The 20,924-nt window shown below is 38.6% G+C and overlaps 1 protein-coding gene across 1 annotated transcript in view; it reads left to right on the top strand.

Annotated features, from left to right (window-relative positions):
• The window catches only part of LOC150084586 (lutropin-choriogonadotropic hormone receptor-like), a 240,562-nt gene that overhangs the window by 207,538 nt on the left and 12,100 nt on the right, over window positions 1-20,924 (top strand). Inside the window, exons 4-7 of the mRNA XM_090376297.1 lie at window positions 12,199-12,276; window positions 12,378-12,452; window positions 17,525-17,590; window positions 20,432-20,500. Coding sequence (XP_090232423.1) covers window positions 12,199-12,276; window positions 12,378-12,452; window positions 17,525-17,590; window positions 20,432-20,500 — 288 coding nt within the window. The remainder of the gene's footprint in view (window positions 1-12,198; window positions 12,277-12,377; window positions 12,453-17,524; window positions 17,591-20,431; window positions 20,501-20,924) is intronic.

A 20,924-nucleotide genomic window follows, 5' to 3' on the forward strand; every position in this document is an offset into this window, starting at 1 on the left:
CCACATTCAAAATCACTTAAATCTTTCGTCTTACCTATTCTAATACCGAACTGCACTCGTACAACGTCTCTACGTATCTGTCCACCTTCTCTACATCGCATGGTAAGAATATATGATGCTGTTACTTGGTGGTGGAGCGCTCCATTTCATGAAAAGAGTAGGTGTACCTAATGAAACCACTCAGTGTAAGTGTTGAATGGGGGATCCACAAGTAATCATGACCACATCCAAACGATATGTGAATTCATCCCATAGGGTCTCGGGTCAATGTACTTCACAGCGTGATGAACCTGTTTCTCACTTCTTTCAGGTTGTTTGGCAAGGAAAAGAAGCATAAATTAGACCTTTGCATAGCCCATACAGTTTAATAGTTTACTCATAATGAAGTTTTGAATGTGCTCAATTATTTGGTAATAACCCTATGCATGGAAGCTGACGCTTTATTAAAGAAGCCGAGGAACATATTTTCCATCATTGATATCAAAGCTGAATGGCTCAGTAAAATTAGTTCGCGCTCATCAGCATGATAGTTCACTTGTTTTTTTTTTATCTGAATTTAGTTGGTACTGACTTCGCTGGATGGTTCGAGATTCAATACATAAAAGTTTGTCTTAAGTCATTTGTAAACGGTTTTACAAATTAATTAAGATAAAGATAATCACTTTTGCAACGGTAATGGTCTTCCTCAAATATTCCAGCATTATCAATATATATATCCTCTCATCTAACAGTGGCCACGAATGTTCTTTCACGTCTTGTGGAAATCAATGAATTCGGATACCATCAGAAAAGGAAGGAAAGTATTGTATTTTCGCTGTTATGATTCCTCAATTTTACCTCTCCGTGAATTAAAACATCTTCGTCTCCAGTCTCAAAGCATAATAATCTTATGCTTTGAGAGAGACGAGAACACTGATTCTGGATTATTCATAATCCAGAATCAGTGTGGTATTTTTTTTTTTCTTCAACGAAAGGAAATGGAATCTACAGTGGTGATAAATACGAGCAGTAACTAAGCCCATATTGCTCCGTGTATACTGTCTGTAAATTGCGTGTCTTCTGTGGTCGAGTTGTTGTTTTGCTGGACGAAAAACTCGAGTTTCCGGGAGAAAAACCTCCGGGTCTTTTCCACCCTAAGATTCGGGTGGAAAAGACCCGAATCTCCGGGTGGAGATTCGGGTCTTTTCGACCAACTATGCTACGGTGATTCGACCAACTATGCTACCTACGAGGGCACCGTAATCAGTCAACAGTGGCATGCCTAAAGAAAAGAAAGGAAGTGGACGTCCACGAATATCTTCCGCAGCGCAGGACAAGATTCTAGTCCGTCTGTGTGTCCAGAACAGAAGATTCTCATTGACAGATCTCAAAATTTTTCACACAAAAAATGAAAGCACAATATCTAAAGCAGTGGGCAAAAGAGCATGCTAGTTGGTATGAAGATCAGTGGAAATGTGTCATTTTCTCTGATGAATCGAAACTCAACTTGTGTGGTACGGACGGTCAGCAGAATGTTAGACGGAGAAAAGGAGAAGAAATTCATTCTGACACCCGTCTCCGCAGTGAAATATTCTACATCTTAAATGACATAGAGGAGTTGGTCGTCTTGAATTTGGGAAGGGTACAATTAATGCTGAGGTGTAGAAGGACATTCTAAAAATATTAGCCGCCAGTATGAGGGCATTCTTATCAAAACTAAAGAATTGAAATGGTCTTGGGCAGGACACACAGCTCGAAGACATGATGACAGATGGAGTAAGAAAATAACAGAATGGTACCCAAGCGAAAACTGGAAAACCTGGAAGACAACAACGGAGATGGACAGATGAAATTCAAGAGTTCGTGGGTAGTAAATGGCCATTGCACAAAACAGAAGGAACTGAAAAGTTGCTGGAGAGGCCTTCATCCTACAGTGGATTGAGCATACATGTTCATCTACGAGCTGTAAGACAGAATCTAAGGGTTCATTAAATAATTTAATTATATCTGATAGTGTCGACTATTTGCTGGGTTTTTTTGTGGAAAGGGAGAGGATATTTCCTTCGTTAAGTACACAATAACCTGGATTAAAAATGAGTTATCTTATTCCATTAATGTCCATAAATTGGGAATAAAAGTGAAATTTAGACCACTGAATAGATACGTAGTACATTTTTTGAATTCCCAAAATTTTCAACTCAAAAATGTATTCTCATTGTAGCACGATGTCAAAACTTGAATTTTATAGAAACATGACTACTAATATAAAACCGGTCTCTTTTCTAAGTTTATCTTGTTTATCTTAATGCCATTATTACAACAGCGAGTCTCGATAGAAATAATTATCAGTTGAAACTTACCACACTGTTAATCCGGATATTGTAAGGTAAATTTTATTATATTCTAAATATTCAAACATGCCACGCTCAGGAATAAATTATTTATCCGGGCATTTAAGAGACCGTAGTTATTTTGATCTCTCAAAATCTTTACGAGAAGTACTCGCTAGAGTGAGGCTGTAAATCGTGATAAGTTGTCACGAGGCTGATATGCGCTACACGCTGACAGCTGGCACAGAGAAAGAAAGACATAACGGACCCTCTGAAAATCTCGTTATCCGTCACTCTCCTGTCCGAGGAAACCTATCCTCATAAAGAAGAAGTGTCACCTTGAAACCGATATCTTTTTACGCAACATGTTGCCAATTTCCTTGGATTTTTGTTTTCGATATTCTCTTTTATCAACCGATACTGCTCTTTCTGTCCCACTCCTCCCCTCCAATTAACTTGTTTTTCTTTGGCGTGCGTTCATTTGAGAGGATTTTTTTTTATCTAATTATGTTGGTATGTCATTAATTCTCAGAACAGAAAAAAATTAGAAAGTAAATTTTCTTCGCGGTTATACATTCTGTTCAAATTTCAATTTGTAAGTATTTGCAAATGAGTATACTAACCTCGATATATCTGCACGGATTTTCATAAAATTTTATATTGGGCTCTTGAAGAAACATCACTTGCAAATTGGATTAAATACCGGAAAACGGAAATATAATTCTCCAAAAAGACAAAATTAACAGAACAAAATGTTTCTCATTAATATTTTACTGCGAATAGTGTCGCCGAAAGCGATTATTTCATAATAGGCACCCTGGCATACAAATTCCGTGTATCCAATAAAAATCGATCTATCACCTAACAGATCGCACATTATGCAAATTTTCATGCCTATTAAAACACGGGTTGCGACCACATCATTTCATTCCCGTTTTTTCGCTTTCTCGGTGAAATAACCACATCTCCAGTACTCAGGATGACAAGCCATCGTCGTTTAGATGATTCTTTGAGATGGAGGGATATTGGACGACTTGAAGCCGGGCGGTCGAAGACGGAGTGGCACGTTGGCTGAATGTGTCACGCTGTTTCGTCTTGGCACTATGAAAGCAGTTTCAGGAGACAGGAACCATTACAAGAAGACGTGGCTAAGGTCACCCGAGGGCTACTTCAACCAGAACAGACTGTTATCTGGCTCTCAAAGCAAGACGGAATCCTACAATATCCTGTCATCAACTGTCAAAACATTTCCAACCGACTGTGCTCGATCGATTAAAGTCGACTCTACGTAAGGAAGCCAGTGATTTGTATCCCATTAACCCAAAACCACCGCAAAGCACGTCAAAACTGGCGCCATGAACATGTGACTTGGAGCGCTCACAATTGGGGTACAGTTCTGTTCTCTAATGAGGGTGTTTTAGACTACAAAGAGATCCTAGTCGTTATTTCATTTGGAGACAACGAGGAATGCGGTACCATTCCTCCAACATCAAAGAAAAGAACACTTACGGTGGAGGCGGTGCTCTCGTGTGTGGCGGAATAATGATCAATGGCCGCACCCCTCTTCATGTTTTTGATAGGGGTACGGGAACTGTGCGGAGGTATCGAGAACAGATCCTCAAAACCCATGTGCACTTTTTAGGAGTGCGGGTGGCCTAGATTTTCTTTTCATACTCGACAACGCCACTGCACATAGAGTTCAAGTGGTCGAGGAATATCTTGAAACTGAAGATATCCAGCGACTGCCGTGGCCAGCATGATCAGCAGACTTAAATCCGATTGAACACGTGTGGGACGCCCTTGAACGTTGCATTGCACGCCAACAGCCAACTGCGCGGTCACTTGGTGAGCTAAGATCTGCGCTGGTGAAAGAATAGGAGATGGGTGAAAGAAAGTATTTTGTATCAACTTCTGCAATGCGATCTTTTTGATAATTCTTATACAACCCCTATAAATGTCCCTTATACCTGTCTGAAGTTTCTCAATGTTTTCACATCTCATCGTTATTCTATAGTACACCACCATACCAAATTTTTCCCGTTTCATTCAAGCTACACAAGTTACACCAAGTTTTCTACATGCTTTGTTAATTTTATCGAGCAGTCTGTGATGTGTAAGACTGTATAGTCTGGGGGAAGAGCTATTTATCTATGTTGTTTTATGTGGAAATTTATGCACGTTGAGCCGAAAAGTGGCATCCACTTTTTGCAATCACGTATAAATTTTTCACAAAACATCACACTCCTTTTTACGTTTTTGAATAAAATACATAAAAAGAACGATGCATTTTTATCGACAACCACTAGTAACCAATATTTTTGATATGGTCACGAAGGGAGAACTATTTAAAAAGGATTGAAAATGCACAGTGCAAGATGGTGTTATTATATAAGAGTCATTTCTGCTGTTCGGTTTACGCAGAACGATTCAAATAAAATCGTATTTATTCGTACTTCTGTGTTTGAAAATTTTATAGTTGAGTATAGGAATAAGGGCTTTATAAAAAATCCCGATACATTTTCTACCTTTATATGAACTTTATTGTAAACAAGTGAACGAAAAAAAGTATAGAATTTGTTAAAAAAAGGAGTATCGTGAAATTATGAAAGTATGGCTGAAAATTTGCTGAATCAATTTCAACAGTCACGCTGTATGATGAACTTGAAGGTTTTTTACCCCTGAAAACCTCGATTCCACAGGGGAAGAACAGAGTTAGAGATTCCTCCAGAGACATTTCATTTTTCATTCATTTATTAATTACACACAATATAGTCTCAACATTATGTACATAAAAGTATATACATGATTTATATACAAGGTATATTTACATATAATTATATGCTCTGACAAACATTAAACTCTCGTGTGTGTGTGTGCAAGTGTGTTCTTATTCAGGGTAGCTCCCAGGCATAAGCCCAAATCTACCTTGAGAACTTGGGAATATATAGTCTTTACAAAGCAGTCCTTAAAAAGTATGTTAAATTACTTGAGTCTGATTTTACTGTAGCGCTATTCGCACTTGAAATCCCGCACCCACTGGAGGTAGTGCAATACCAGTGAGTGCCAGCAATCCCGCGCCCCGGGTTGCCCATACCAGGGAGCCAGCAGGGAAAAAAAAAAAATAATAATAAAAAAAAAAAAAATATATATATATAATAAAACAACAATAATATTCAATGGTCTGGATGGCACAACTATAAACTTCAAAAATCACAGTTCAACTGAATATTTCCTCAGTTGCTGTTTCACATGCACTGGAACCTCCAAAACCAATAACGGTACTATCCAGCAATCTCCAACTGTACGCCATGGATAATAGACGCTTTAGACCACCAGACCCGACGCAATGAATCTGATCCAGCACGGCAGAATCCAGAATGGAGTATTCATGATTGCAGCACAAAAGACAACCAACCAGAGCACCAGACCCAACACCATGAATCAGGTCCAGCACCCCAGCCGCCAGCCAGATGTAGAAACCAATAGTGAAACTCCATGAAGACAATTAAGACACTAGGTTTGCCTCTGAAGAAAGGCTCTGAGAACAGTTCTTCTTGCAAAAACAGCATAGTGGCATAGTGGCATAGTGTTTTGTGAAAGGCGCCACCTGTGGTTTCCCACATCTGCACCATGGTACTTTGTGAAGAAATACAGAATCTCTGTAAAAGCCAGAAAAAGTGTAATGTCTGGTTTCTGTCAGAGTAGTGTTATGTTTTGTTGTTGTGTCTCTGGCTGCTTGGCCGCAGAGCCCCTAGTGGGACCCCACGTTGCCCGCCACCACCACTGGGAGGTGAGCCAGGCTGCCCATTATACTCTGGCTGGCCTTTGCCAGGGTTGCCTAAGCTTCCTGACAAAGGTCAAGTGAAAAAAAAAAATAAATAAATAAATAAAATAAAATAAAAATAATAATAATAAAATAAAAAAAATAATAAATAAATAATAAAATAATAATAATAAAATAAAATAAAAATAATAAATAAATAATTAAATAAATAAATAAATAAAAAATAAAAATAAAAAATAATAAATAAATAAAAATAATAATAAAAATTTAAAAAAAAAAATAAATAAATAAATAAAAAAATAATAATAATAAAAAATAAAAAAGTGGGGGGGGGAGGAAAACAGAGCAGGAGTACGAGTTAGAAGGAACAGAAAGAGGGAAAGGAGGACGGACTGAAGTTAAGGAGCAGTCCGCTCTTTGTGAGGTGAAAATAGGGATCTGGGGGTGGAAGTTAAAGTAGCAGGGGACAGGTGCCCCTGCATGATCACCAGAGGCCAATGGACTCTGTATCCCGCACTCAGGAGTTCTCCAGAGTGCCACCAATCCCGCACCAGAACGGTGCCGGCTGATCCTACCCTATAAGGGGTTTGCAGCAGTATCCCGCACTCGATGAGTGCCAGCAGTCCCGCACCAGAATGGTACCAGCAGTGTTAATACCCTTAAAGGATTTGCAAGTTGTCAAGGCAGTGTCCTCTAGCGGAGGAGGAGCTAACCCACGCCAGTCTGATTCAGGCCTTGGGCAGCATGATCCAATGTTGTTTTCATTTCAGCAATCTTGGCTAGCCTCAGTGCGAAGATTTCCTGCGCATACACAGTTAGTGCCCTGTATGTGTTTTCATCGAGCAGCAGCGAGGACTCTTGGTTTCGTGGATTCCTTTGAATTGCGGTAGCAAACTTGATTCTACTGTTGTCATAGGCAGGGCACTCATACATGAGATGCCCCCAGGACTCTTCTTCTCCACAATGGCACCGCGGGTCTCTTTCAATCCCCATAGCTGTGAGTTTCTGACGGAAGGGGCCGTGTCCAGTGATGATAAACGTCATGTGCAGACCAGGTGAGAACCATGGAGGGGGCTCTGGGTGAGTATGGTTTATAGTTGGGAGGAATCGCCTCGTGATGTCTCCTTTCTGTGTGGTTTCCCAGCTCTGTTGCCATATCGCTTGTAGGTGTTGGGTGATTCTCCTCTTCTCTATCTTGGGGTCATTTGCAAGATCCAGCTGGAGATTTACTATTTCAGCTGGTGTTCCTTTCCTAAGGTGGTAATATAGGCCTCGCCTGACTACTTCTAGGTAGAGTGGCTGACAACCTGTTAGAACTTGCAAGGCAGGGGTGCTAACAGTGCGGCACGCCCTACTAATTGATAGCAGCATGAACCTTTGAATTGTATCCAGCTTCTGTTTGTTTTTTGATAGTGTAGCTTGTCTATACCAGGTGGAGGCACCATAGCAGACAAAACAGCAGCTGAAAACTCCTGAAATAAATTAAAACAGTCACGATTTGCAATAAGCAAATGCACTGTATCAAATGATAAGTCAGGAATATGCGCCATCAAAATCCGCCTTTGGTCTTCATACTCCCGACATAAAAAAATTACATGCATCCAAGTCTCCTGCTCGCCACATGTACAGAAAGGATCTGTCTCCAACCCTCTCTCATATAATTTGGCCCTAAGTGAGCCGTGTCCTGTTAACAAATAAGAAGTGTACATAGAAGGCGTAAACCAAGATGCCACGGTTTTTGCCAATGCATAGTTCACCTGGGGAATATATTTCCTCGTCACAGCTCCAACATCACCACTTTCCCATCTGGTCTGCCATAAATCCATTAATTTGTTCCATATTCGTTGTTTTTCTTCTTTAATATTATTCTCCAAATCAATTGTAATATCCAAAAACGTTACTGATGTACCCTTTTTCAATTTGTACAAAAACCCTCTGTAGACAATAAATAAATCCAATGGCATGGTACCAGCAATTACCTGTAGGGCGTTTGTAGACGCTGTTCTAGGTACTTTCAATAAAGTTAATAACATAGAGCGCTGAAGCGATAAAAGTTTCGATCGAATCCTAGTTTTAGTTACCACAGAAAACCAAACAACAGCCGCATATGCCACTATCTGGAGAAAAATAGTCTTATGATACAATGACAACACTCTCTTATTCAATCCCCACTCCTTACGAGAAATCCTAGCAATGGAACCTGTAAAGTGTCTTACTTTTACATTTAGGTGTGAAACATGTGGGAAAAAGGAAAGTTTGTCATCTATGATTAATCCCAAATGCTTAGTTTTAGCAACATAAGGAATTTGAACACCACCTAAAAGAACTCTTGGAGGCCTGCCGTAATCAAATTGTTTCTTAAAAACCATAAAACAGGTCTTACTTGCAGAGATCTTCAATTTGTTCAAATTGGCCCACTCCATTAAATCATCTAAAACTGACTGTATTTTTCTTTCGAGTATAAGTCTGGAGCGCCCAGAAACTCCAATCACAAGGTCATCAGCATAAGCTATCTTAGCAACCTCTGTACTCTCCTTAACAAGCCACTGATCTAAAACTGCATTCCAAAAGAGAGGTCCCAAAACCGAACCTTGAGGACAACCTCTCGAGACACTGGCACTATATGACAGATGACGTGCACGCACAGTAATAAATCTGTCCTGAAAGTATGACCTTATAGTGTTAAATATGTAACTATTACACTCTGCAAGCACTAGAGATCGAAGGGCACTTTCCCACCATACCAAATCAAATGCTCCTTCGAAGTCTATAAAGACCATAAGAACATATTTCTCAGAAGAATCCTTAATGTACTTTAAAAGAGATGTTATTGCGTCCTCTGTAGAGTGCCCCTTCTTAAATCCATGCTGATCAGCAGGACACAGATGCTTATCCTCTAACATCGCAGAAATTCTGGGAGCAAGTAACCTTTCATAAACCTTACCCATGTTCACCAAGAGAGAAATTGGTCTGTATGCTCTCGGATCAGTCCTGGGCTTACCAGGCTTATGAAATATCTTTAGCAGTGCTATCTTCCACGGTCTTGGAAAAGTACCTTCAGTGAAACATTTATTAAACAAATTTAACATAATTTGAGGAAAGTAATCATAAAACTTAATGATTACTTGATTTTCAATTAAGTCCAAACCTGGACATTTCTTAACGTTCAATTTAGCTACTGCTGCACCCAACTCCACCAAACTGAAGAGTTCAGCTTCAGCGTCACCTGCTCCTGTAAACTCAGAGTTCATCCGGCGTATCTCCGTTTGTTCAGGTGAATCATCTTGAGGAAGATCCTGAGGAAATAGTCTTCTAAAAATCGTTTCCACAGTAGAAAACCAATCCAATGTCTCATCATTATTGTTCAATACAGTGTTGTATATTTCTCCACAAAGCAACTTATTACGAGAGATTTTATACACGAGACCCCAGGGATCTCTGTTACCAACTTCATTAACCAAATTTTGCCAACAAGTTCTCTTGCTCTCAGCAATAGCCTTATGAAAGGCCTTTCTTCTCTCTTTATAGGCATTTTTAAATGATTCCACATCAACACTAGAGAGATGTCTATTTCTTTGGTATACTTTCCTAGCCTGGCATACCTGAGACCTCAGAGCAGACAAAGCAGGAGTCCACCACGGCACAGACAACTTTTTAGTCCTTTTTCTCCTCGTGGAGTGCACACAAGCCTGGAAAATATGATACTGTACATAGTTTACATATTCATAAGCTGTCATACCATTTAAACTCTCTCCAGGTATCGCACAATTATCACTATCGAAAACTGTAGTCAAATAATTTTTAAAATTGTTCCAGTTAACACGGTCCATAGAAAATCTAGACAGATCACTCGTAGCGAAGCTCTTTTCCCTTACTTCGAAACAGAGATCAAATGAAATTGCACGGTGATCACTATTTACTAAACCAGAATTGACTTCCCAATTCAAAATAGAATCGCACATACGAAGAGATGTCACAGTTACGTCAATATTAGACTCTCCATTTACAGTTGAAAAGGTGAACGGCTTATGTTGGACGAAAACATTATGACCAATTACTGATGGTCTTTGAAACCTTTGGCATAATGCATAAATACTACAAGGAATTTATAAAATGCCTCAATAACATTGAAACAAAAAGACTAGAATTTATTCCAACAAATCTAATTAATCCATAAACTGTATTAATATTTTCTTATTTTTTCACTTTAACTATTTTATAAAAAAATTGCTGAAACTGTTATTTAATAAATTTGACAAAATAAAATGTGATTTCCCTTTTCAGAATTTGAAGAAGTTCTTTAGATGAAGCAAAAAAAACATGGATGCCAATATTGAAATAACTCTAGAAAACTTCAAATTTGGAAAATGGACAACAGAATCCCAATTGAAGTTTCAATTTGCAGGCTTTACGGTTTTGAAATTTGGTCACATTTTTTTATGCGCAAAGTTACCAGAAAGGATTTGTTTTATGGCAAGTTAACAATATATTCATATGGGAGGAGTATGTGAGCTGTACTGAACTGTTGTATGACTTCAGTTTCATTAATGAAGGATTAGGAGTGAACATATACACACTGGCCAAAAAAAAAAAATACGAGCGTTTATTCAGTTTCCAATCAGGCTGCCTTTGTTTCGAATAACAGCAAGCATGCAGCGCGGCATGGGTTCTGTAAGGTGTAATTGTAATTTTAGCAATTCTAATCACACTTCCAACAAAATATCGCATAGCTGCGACAAAGTTCAAGGAAAAGGACTTCGTTGCTAAATAGCTGTCTCCAGCACATCCACATATTCTCAATATGATTGAGATCAGGTGAATGTGCCGGTCACGTAAGAGGGTCGAAATTCGTGTCGTGTTCACCGAACCATTCTTGCACGATTCTGGTGCGATGCGCCGTCGCATTGTCATCCATAAAGCGGCCAGCACTTTCGGGATGAAAGTATGACATGGAAGGGTGGCAGTAGATTTGATACCAAATTCATATACTCCCTAGATGACATTCGACCTTCCACCGGTATCAACAAACCCAGCCCCTGCCAACATAACATTCACCATACCATGATACCACCTCCAGATGCTTGGGTTGCCTTAACACATCAAGCAGGGTCCAACGCTTCGAGAGGTAATCGCCACATTCTCTGCCTACCATCGGTACAAAACAAACTGTATCATGGTTTTTCTGACCATATGACTTTCTTCCATTGTTTCACTGTCTAATCACGGCGTTCTCAGCACCACTGCAAGCAGATTTTTCTACTTTCCCTCTGAAAAAGTGTCTTCTGAATAGGCAAGCGTCCTCCAATAACCCAATTTCTTCAATTTCCTGCCATGGTATGAGTTCATATAGGCCAGTTCTGTGCTTGGTTGAATTCAGATGTTATTAGCCGCCCACTAGATGTCCTATTTTTTTGTACAGTCCTCCCTAGAGTCATGTTTACGCCTTTGAGATGAGTACAAAAACTTTTGAGAAACCCGTTATATCTTTCGTTTCTTGCATCGTGGCCCTGCTAAACATGCATTCACGTTAAAATCCTTTTCAAAATCTGATAGGTCACGCACTTTTCCTATACTGGCTTCAGATTACTGTAGTCGAACAGCCTGTACAGTCTTTGCACTCAACGAGATAACGTCATCATCCCCACGTCACAGTTTTTATTTGCATCTATTTTCATTTATTCGCATTTATTTGCATTCCTTCTGTCTATGACTGTCTTAATACAAAGGTTTCGTATTTTTTTTGGCCAATGTGTGCATAAAATTCCGTTATTGCATTCTCCTTCCATCTGGGTAAGAGAATTTCAGATGGCAACGAGCAAGTTTAATATTTCCGTTTAGAGTTAAAAACATCAATTTATTATTCTGCACTAAAACCGAGGCCATAATAATAAAATTATATTATTTGATTTCGTAACATCCCTTATCGTGTAAGAAAAAGTACTCATTAATCAAAGGTTCCATAGCTATATTCTTAGATTAAGCAAACAATCCTTTTGAATTCCTTAAGTGATATTACGGGAAAGTGCGAGAGCGAAAGAGATTGCCTAGTGTAATGTTCATAATTGTACTTGAGATTGAATTAATTATATAATCTTTTGTTTGCAGTTCCATTAAACAAGCTCCAAGTCTGAAACGAATCCCAGACGGGGTTTTTAACGGTTCTTTATTCAGCTTCAGAGTTCTGTAAGTAATTAATTTCTCCTTTATGCGATTACTTTATAGCGGTACTGCTTGGCTTTGATGCCCGACTTTATTTAATTAATTCACGTTTTCTGCTTTTACAGGAGAATCATCCAATCTGCCTTGGAGGTGATTCCAAATATGAAAAACCTCAATACCAGCAGCATCATATCTATGATGTAAGTAGTGAAATCTGCGCACTCACTATCCCTTAACCAAGACAACATTTACTGCTGTACGTGATGCTTTGACAAGTACAGCAGTAAATCCTCTTGCTACTAGTTCTAGTAAAAATATAACGAAAATATAGTCTAAACGTAACCTGATTTATGCACAAATACGTGGCGATTTTCCCTCATGAGTAGAACAGTTGGTAGAATCGCCGTCCTCCCTACACCGGGTGGTAAAGACCTGAGTTAGAGTCCCGTCGATGATGTGAGGAATTTTTTATGGGCCTTTTTCACAATGTGGCTGAGTTAGTTGTTTCATGGTTTATCCTCCCGGTTTTTTCATCCAGAAAACAGAAAATCGACCGCAGAACACACGCAATATGGCCTAAGTTGCTATGGCCAAAAACACAACAACAACAACAACATCTAACTTTGGTCCTGACTGCATTATTGTTATATTAAGTTAAACGTGTTGTTTTGTTTTTGCGTCTAAGCAAATAAGGCTATGAGGCATCAGTGCAGCGTTTGTGTGTGTGTAGATTGCGTTTATTCTATGGTGGATCTGCCTGTTTTGCTGGATGAAAACCGTGCAATCTTCAACCGAGCCAGATTTTATTGGCCAGTCTTAGTTATTCTTTCGTCCACCTCGCACATATGAGTGCTGCGTTAGCAGTAAATAGAAACAGTCTATATGTGGAATCCCAGACGAGTTTTAAGCAGCGTATTACTTTAAGAAATTATCTTTCTTGTTTTGAAACTTGCATCGGCTATTTGATATTCAGGGCTTGTGTCTAGTGACCGGAAAAAGTAATTAAAAAAATAAGATATTATTTACGCATGCTGCGTGTAAGCCTTGTATTTTGCACTTTAAACATGGACGTTATTTGCATACTGTTTTGGTTGTAAAAGAAGAGCGCTTTATAATGAATAATAATTCTAATTATCAGCTGCAATGATCTTCGTACACATGCAGATAAGGGAAAAACGTTGGATATAAGTGCATTGATTTAAGTGACATCTCACAATGTACATCCGTGAGCTAAGTTTATTTTGATTCTATGACGTATAATATTGTTATGCTAGAGCACATTATGATACAGGGCTTACTAGTTCCTTTTTATAATAATTAACGTTTTTCCCTTGCAATGACTAGATGCCTCCTTCACTAGATGCCACTTTCGTACATTATGCTTGGCTTGTTTTGAATTAGCCACAGGCATGCAACTCGACACACGCAGACTCTGTATCGTGTCTGTTAACTACATTCTGAAGGCTAGTTAGTTTTCTGCTTGCTAGATAATAAAAATAAATAAATAACTTGTAAAGTCCCCGCACTTCTGTCTGTGATCTGCTGACTTAACCACTTTAAAAAGGCCGAATAAGTTTTTAGCGTTACTGATAAGTAGGTAATAATGCTAAGATGGTAATAAAAAAAAGGACATTGTAATGTGTGGACAGCTTTTAAACTCAACAAAACATTTTTGTTAGTAATGTTGTTTTCAAGAAGTACACTGCTCGACAAAATCAGCGGAACATGAATATTTTATTGTGAAAAGTGTCGCCTAAAGCGAATATTTGATATAATAGGCGTTCCTGGCATGCAAATTCCAAGTATCCAATAGAAATCGATCTACCACCTTACAGAACCGCACGTTATGCAAATTATTCATACCTATAAAACACGGGTTGCGACCATATCATTTCATTCCCGTTTTTGGCTTACTCAGTGGGACAGCCACATCTTCAGTACTCAGGATGAAATGTCATCGTCGTCTAGATGATTCTTTGAGATGGCGGGCGGGCCGATGGACGACTTCAAGCCGGATAGTTGCAGGCGGAGGTGGCACGTTGGCATAATGTGTCACACAGTGTCGTCTCGGCACCATGGAAGCAGTTTCACGATACATGAACCATTACAAGAAGAAATAGCCAGGGTTGCCCAAGGGATACGTCAACCAGAACCAACCTCTATCGCTATCTGGCTCTAACAGCAAGATGGAAGCTTACGTTGTCCGGTCATCAACAATCGTTAAGAAGGCTCAGTTCAAATGTACCCTATGCAAGGAAGCCAGTGGTGTGCATACCATTAACCACAAACCACCGCAGAGCTTGTCGAAACTGGTGCCATGAACATGTGACTTGGAGTCCTGACAAATGGGGTACAATTCTGTTCTCTGATGAGTCCTGTTTTAGCCTACAAACAGATTCTAGACGTTGTTTCTTTTGGAGACAACGAGGAATGCGGTACCATCCCTCCAAAATCAGCGAAAGGGGCAATTGCGGTGAAGGCGGCGTTCTCGTGTGGGGCAGAATAATGATCAACGGCTGCACCTCTCTTCATGTTTTTGATAGGGGTACCGTAGAGGTACTGAGAACAGATCCTCCAACACTATGTGCGTCTTTCTAGGGGTGCTGTTGGCCTAAATTTTCTTTTCGTGAAAGACAACGCCACTGCACATAGAGTTCAAGTGGCGGAGGAATATATTAAAACTGAAGATATCCATCGACTGCCGCGGCCAGCATGATCACCAGACTTAAATTCGAAGGAACATTGTGGAATGTCGCATTGTACGCCGACAGCCAACTGTTCCGTCACTTGGAGAGTTAAGATGTGCGCTGGTGGAGGAATGGGATTTGTTGCCACAGAATCTTATAGACACCATTATATCTGGCCGCTGCCAAGCCTGTTTAGCCGTTGGATGGGTTCATACGCCGTACTTATGTCATGTGACCATATTTTCCGGCATTGTTATACAGTCCCTATAAATGTCCCTTATTACTTCCTGACTTTGCTCTGTCTCCTCGTTTCATTGTTATTCTTTGGTACACAACCACCATACCAAATTTTTCCCTGCTTCCTCGCAAACTGCACGATTTACACCGCATTTTCTGCTAATTTTGTCGAGCACTGTACTTTGAATAACAAATGCTTTTCAAATGTTAATGAATGTGAATAACAAATGTAATAAAATGTGAGCTAAGCTATAATGAATTTTGAGGGGTTTTTTTTTCCTGCAATAGCAGATAAAGAGAAACTGCAGACCTGCAAAGCGGATCATGTTCTATCGAAGTATTGGTTAGACCTCTAAATTTAAAAATAAAGAATCTAATTCTCATCCTGTAGGAACCTTCCTGTTGTGTCTTGCCAGTAGCAAGCGACTCAACTGTTTAACGGGTAGCGTTATGTTCTGCTTGTAACCGAAATATTGAGAATGTTATCATTTTATAACAGCAATAAATCGAGGTTATATACTTTTGAGGGCATAGGTTGTTCGCAGAATGCCATTTTCAAAGAGATAAAGATGTAATATCAGAGTTCAGATCGGTTGAGCATATATAGGTGTGATGAAATTTAGTTAGCTATAAAAACGGTGAAAGTTTCACCGTTTATCGTACATTTTACAATAAATACTTCCTCTTATAAAACCCAGAACACGGTTTTATGACTCTTATTCAGTTCAGCCTTCAGTTGTTTAAATTATAATTTTATCTCCAGCAGTTTTATGGGTTTCCGTAACAATATATTCAGACAGAAAGTAGAAGTTCTCAAAATTATAACAACAGTCCCATTCCTATCTCTTGATTGACATATTCAACATTCTTGGGGTTATAGGAAGTTGGTAAAAATATTTAGAGTTAACGAAAGGAATAAGATCGACTGTTGGCTTTATAAAAACGTTAAAATTGTAAATAATCTTGTTGAACAGTTAATTTGTGTTCGTGAAAACTGAAATTAAAAATTTTGTGATCACTAATATGCAAACTTTTTAGACACGAAAACGATCCCAGCGGAAATTGTCTCAAAGAGGAAATACCACCGTTGTACAAGTTGAAAAGAAATACCATCGACATTGGGAAGCAAAAGAAACCGTGCTAGAAAGAAAACTTAATAGGCAGAAGATTGAAAAAGTTCCAAGAAGAGTGGCTTACGGGATATATTTTTAATTAAATTCTCATTTAACGAGACAGCAGGCTGAAGAGGCTTTGATACAAAACCGAGATAACAAACCCATGCCAAAAAACATATGTGCCGGCCCTCATCAAATACTCGAGCTGAAGGACACGAACGGAAATCTTATTTCGTAGTTATGAAAGAAACAGGACTAGAGAGAACGGTGAACAGCATTCACTCAGAAGCGATACTCCCTATATATCCTTCCCCATTCAGAATTGTTGAAATAAAGACACAGGCCTCCAAGGAATCAACGATATTATATTCCAAAAAATGAAGAAAAGAGAAAGAGTCGCTAAAAAACAGCAAAAAGAGGAGACGCTAAAAAAATGACGAAAAACATCTTGGAAAGGACGAAATTACAGCATTCCTCGGATTGTAAGAAACACCAATCTACCAGCGAGAAAAAAAGTTGTAAATCTATTCACTGACAGGACTAAATTTCGGTTCTTTGCAAACGATTGCCAATAACATACACATTCATTACCACCATAGCTAGCAGACTAAGCTAGACAGGTAGATCCTTGAAAACCAGTCCCCCATGACGTTATACGGGGCAACAGATACATTTTTTGCGTTTTCTGGATCAGGGAATCCCATTGCATTTGTCATTCAGCTGAAGAGGCCTTCGTCCACCAATATACTGAACTACACTAAAGATAAGAGGTTCTATTCGATTCGTCCAATTTATTCTTTTGAAAAACTAGGCAATGTTATGCTCATGTGTGATAAAGATATGCTCATCTTGAGTGGGCCATAGTAAATGAATGAATCTCAATAAGTTGGTTACGATGCTCTAAAAATACTCGTGGAGAGCAGAGTACCTTTTCAGGCGGTGTTCGCTCTTTAAATTCATTTGAGCACATGACAGTCGCATGGTTAAAATCTGATCTTGCTGAAGTCCTCGCAGAGAAAATTGTAAACAAAATTCACATGCACTCATGAAGAGCTAAATGATGCTAAGGTTTGAATTTCTGAACTACACCTCATGTACGTAGGCATATAATTTTAAGTTCTACATGATAAAATCCGTGATCTTTCATTCTACTTTTATAAAAACTTTCTGTAAACGTTATTATTGTCTGTAATTATTATCTCTGTAACTAATATCATCAATTTATTCTTGCAGAGATTTTGATAGTAACAGAATACAGAATTTGTCTTCAGAATCAGTTCAAGTGAAAGCTGAAATAGTGTAAGTGTATTTAATTGGTATTGTGTGTATTCCTTGCTTTCAGCATGATTTCGATAAATATTTAATTCTTTCAATTTGATTTTATTATTATTCCTGCTTTATCCAATTAAGGAAAAAATTCTAAATAAAGATGCTGCACTTATACATTACTCTGAGCGCCATCTCCTTACTAAAGTTGAAAAGATCTCTTTGGGTCTAATAGCAGAACTGAAATTCCTTCATAGCCTAATTTAACATAATAAGATTTACAATAAATAAGGAACTTAAATACTCAAAATCAACAATTTCCATAAGAAAGACCTATCGTATTTTAACTCCCTAGAAGAAACTGCGCCTACCCATCTTTGTTTGTGGTTAATGGGATACAAACCACTGCCATCCTTAAGTAGAGTCCACTTGAATTGAGCCTTCTTAACACAGTCCGGTTGGGAATGTTTTCACCTGTGGCAGCACCAACCTTAAGAGACAGTTGATGACATCCTAGGGTTTCGTCTTGTTGTTAGAACCAGATCTGTCTAACCAAGGTGCACAAACCTTAGCCCTGGCCAGCTCTTCTTGTAATGGTCCCTGTCTCCTGAAACTGCTTCCATTACCCCTAGACGACATTGTGTGACACATTAAGCCAACGTGCCACCTCTGCCTGCGACTGCCCGGCTTTAATTTGTCCAACGGCCTGCCATCACAAAAAATCATCTAAACGACGATGACTTGCCATCCTGAGTACTGGAGATGTGGCTATCGCACTGAGCAGCAAGCCAAAAAACTGGAATGAAGTGATGTGGTCGAAACCCGTGTTTTTGCAAGCATGAATAATTTGCATATTATTCTGCTCTGTAAGGTAGTAGATCGATTTCTATTGGATACTCAGAATTTGCATGCCGGGATGCCTATTAATCAAATATATTCGCCTTCAGCGACTCTACAATAAATTATTCATGAAAAACATTTTGTTCCGTTAATTCTATCGAGCACAGTGTACCATGCATGGGTTGAAGATACTTGTTGACATTAGACTTGAATTTCTGTAGATTGTAATTTTTAGGAAATACCTGGGAAGGGAAGAAAGTCGCTCAAAAAAATAAAAGCTGAAGGGATAAATGAGAAGAGTTGATTCGTTATAAGTGGTTCTGTGAGTTTGAAGTTGGCCAGTAAATGGAGGTTAACTGATTGCAGCACATATTCGAATTGGTTTAGAAGAGAGAGCAGGGATTACAGAAACCAACTCAGACAAACATTGTCAATGAAAGTATCTATAGGAAAGTCATGCAGCAGAAACAGTGTGTCTATAAGCCAGAAAATAGAGAGATTGTAAGAAACGTATCATTAATTAACCTGAACTGCACTCTTTTCAATGTACTTGACATATAGAGTAACTAGACATATAGACATACAGTAACTTGACGTATAGAGTGCCTCTTAGATATGCTCCCAGCTGTTCTTAATCTGGCAGATATTTACAGAGATAAAAACCATCCTCGAATATCTCCATCTGATAAACTGGCGTTATCTCTCATCTCAAGAATTTTCTGTAGTTAGTTGAAAGAACCAAAATCCAACCATGTTTTGCTGAACTCTGCCATCTTTTACCATCGCCGCATCCTTCGGGTCATCCTTGCCTCAAACACAATGAAGAGGAAGCATTGTACATTAAACGCAGTCACCACCCGCGTTATATATTTTGCTTTACTTAGAATATCTTTTAGTCTCCTGCGCACTTTCCTGTTAGAATAAAGATCAGCGAACTCTTTTTCTTAACTCATCCCATACGAATATCAACGGGTGAGGCGCAATTGAAATAATCTTGTGTTTCTTCTTGCAAATAGGCGTATCTGCAATACGCCTTTGTAACAACAATTCTGTGTAGTGCGGAATTCATAGGCGTACCTCATTTACTGTTGCCGGATTACTTTGCATAAATTGTAAGCAATTACTCTTTCGCCTTTCTGGTATCACTAAACACATCAGTGGTGGCCTACTTGCTAATGCATAAGCGACCCTCAACGTTTCTGCGCGAAGTTTTAAAGAGTGAAGTTAGATCGATTTTATTATCGCAGCGCTGTATCTGTATAAAAGGTCGGTTTTGTTTGCCGTTTCTTTCCTTCGCTGAATTCTTTAGAACTGACACCTAATTACTGCGGCGATATTTACGCATATCCTTATTCTTCTTTCAGATTACTAACTGAACATGAATTTCTGGTGAAATGGCAACACGATACATTGTACACTGTTCTCACCAGTAGAAAACATTAATAACGTAACATTCCATTAGTCTCGTGCTAATTAATCTTTATTATATCATTTGATACAGCGCAGCCATTAGAGGCTTATGAAAGCCTTTGTGGTACAAGGAACGGATTCTTTGCAGTACAACATCCATATTAATTCAACAGAGTTCTAAAGTCGACTTTTCTGTTTTGAACCAAAAGAAAGGAATCGTGCCTTAAAATTTCTTGCATCCTGTGGTCGATTTTCTTGTTTCGCAATGTGAAACCCTTGGAAACCTCATCAGAGCCCGACTAACTCGAACATGGTGTTAAAAAAAACACACTGTATTTTTCGTGGTCTGATGACGGGAATTCTTTCTCAACTTCGGCTGTCGACGAGGATCAAATCTTGGTTTTTCCACACAGTATCAGGAGAACCAGAGAGGTGTGATGTTATACACTTCATGAACCACCGTATGGGTTCCACGAATCCACTACGTTGTCAATGAGGTCGACACAAAAGAACAAAAGTTCTGTTTTAAGTTGCTAGCATTGTTATTGTAATGAATTTGTTTAATGATTTCTGTATTATTAAAAAAATATTGGAATATTAACGCTTCCTCGAATTATTTTTCAGAAATATGGATTACAATATGATAGAAGCTGTAGAAGAGTTTGCTTTCAGTGGATCTGAAATTGCACAGTTGTAAGTGTTAACGATATTACTTTAAACTTTAATCATTTTAATAATATTTAATTAAAATTAATAATAATTTAAGAGTTAATTAAAATCAAAATGCTAATCTTATGTAGAAAAAACAAAACTTCTTTACCACAACACAAGAATACGTCTAAGTACAGGACTGGTAAATTTTGGGCTGATATTGAACTGGTTACTTTTATTTGTTTAAATTAAACTCTTATTCTTACCCTTGAACCAAAATGGTCAATAAAATTGATTTAACAATAGTTATAACAATTTCATCGCTGGCCCACTGTATGCAATTTGAAACATATCTAAGCTATTAATTTAACCCGTAGTAATTGAAATTACACTGTAAGGGTAACAATCATTCGAAGGAAATGGTCTAGAATTCTGATCCTCCCTTACATCCTTCCAAATAAAATAT

Source organism: Mastigoproctus giganteus, chromosome 6 (assembly GCF_048544385.1).
Source record: "Mastigoproctus giganteus isolate SK-2022 chromosome 6, ASM4854438v1, whole genome shotgun sequence".
Lineage (NCBI taxonomy): Eukaryota > Metazoa > Arthropoda > Arachnida > Uropygi > Thelyphonidae > Mastigoproctus > Mastigoproctus giganteus.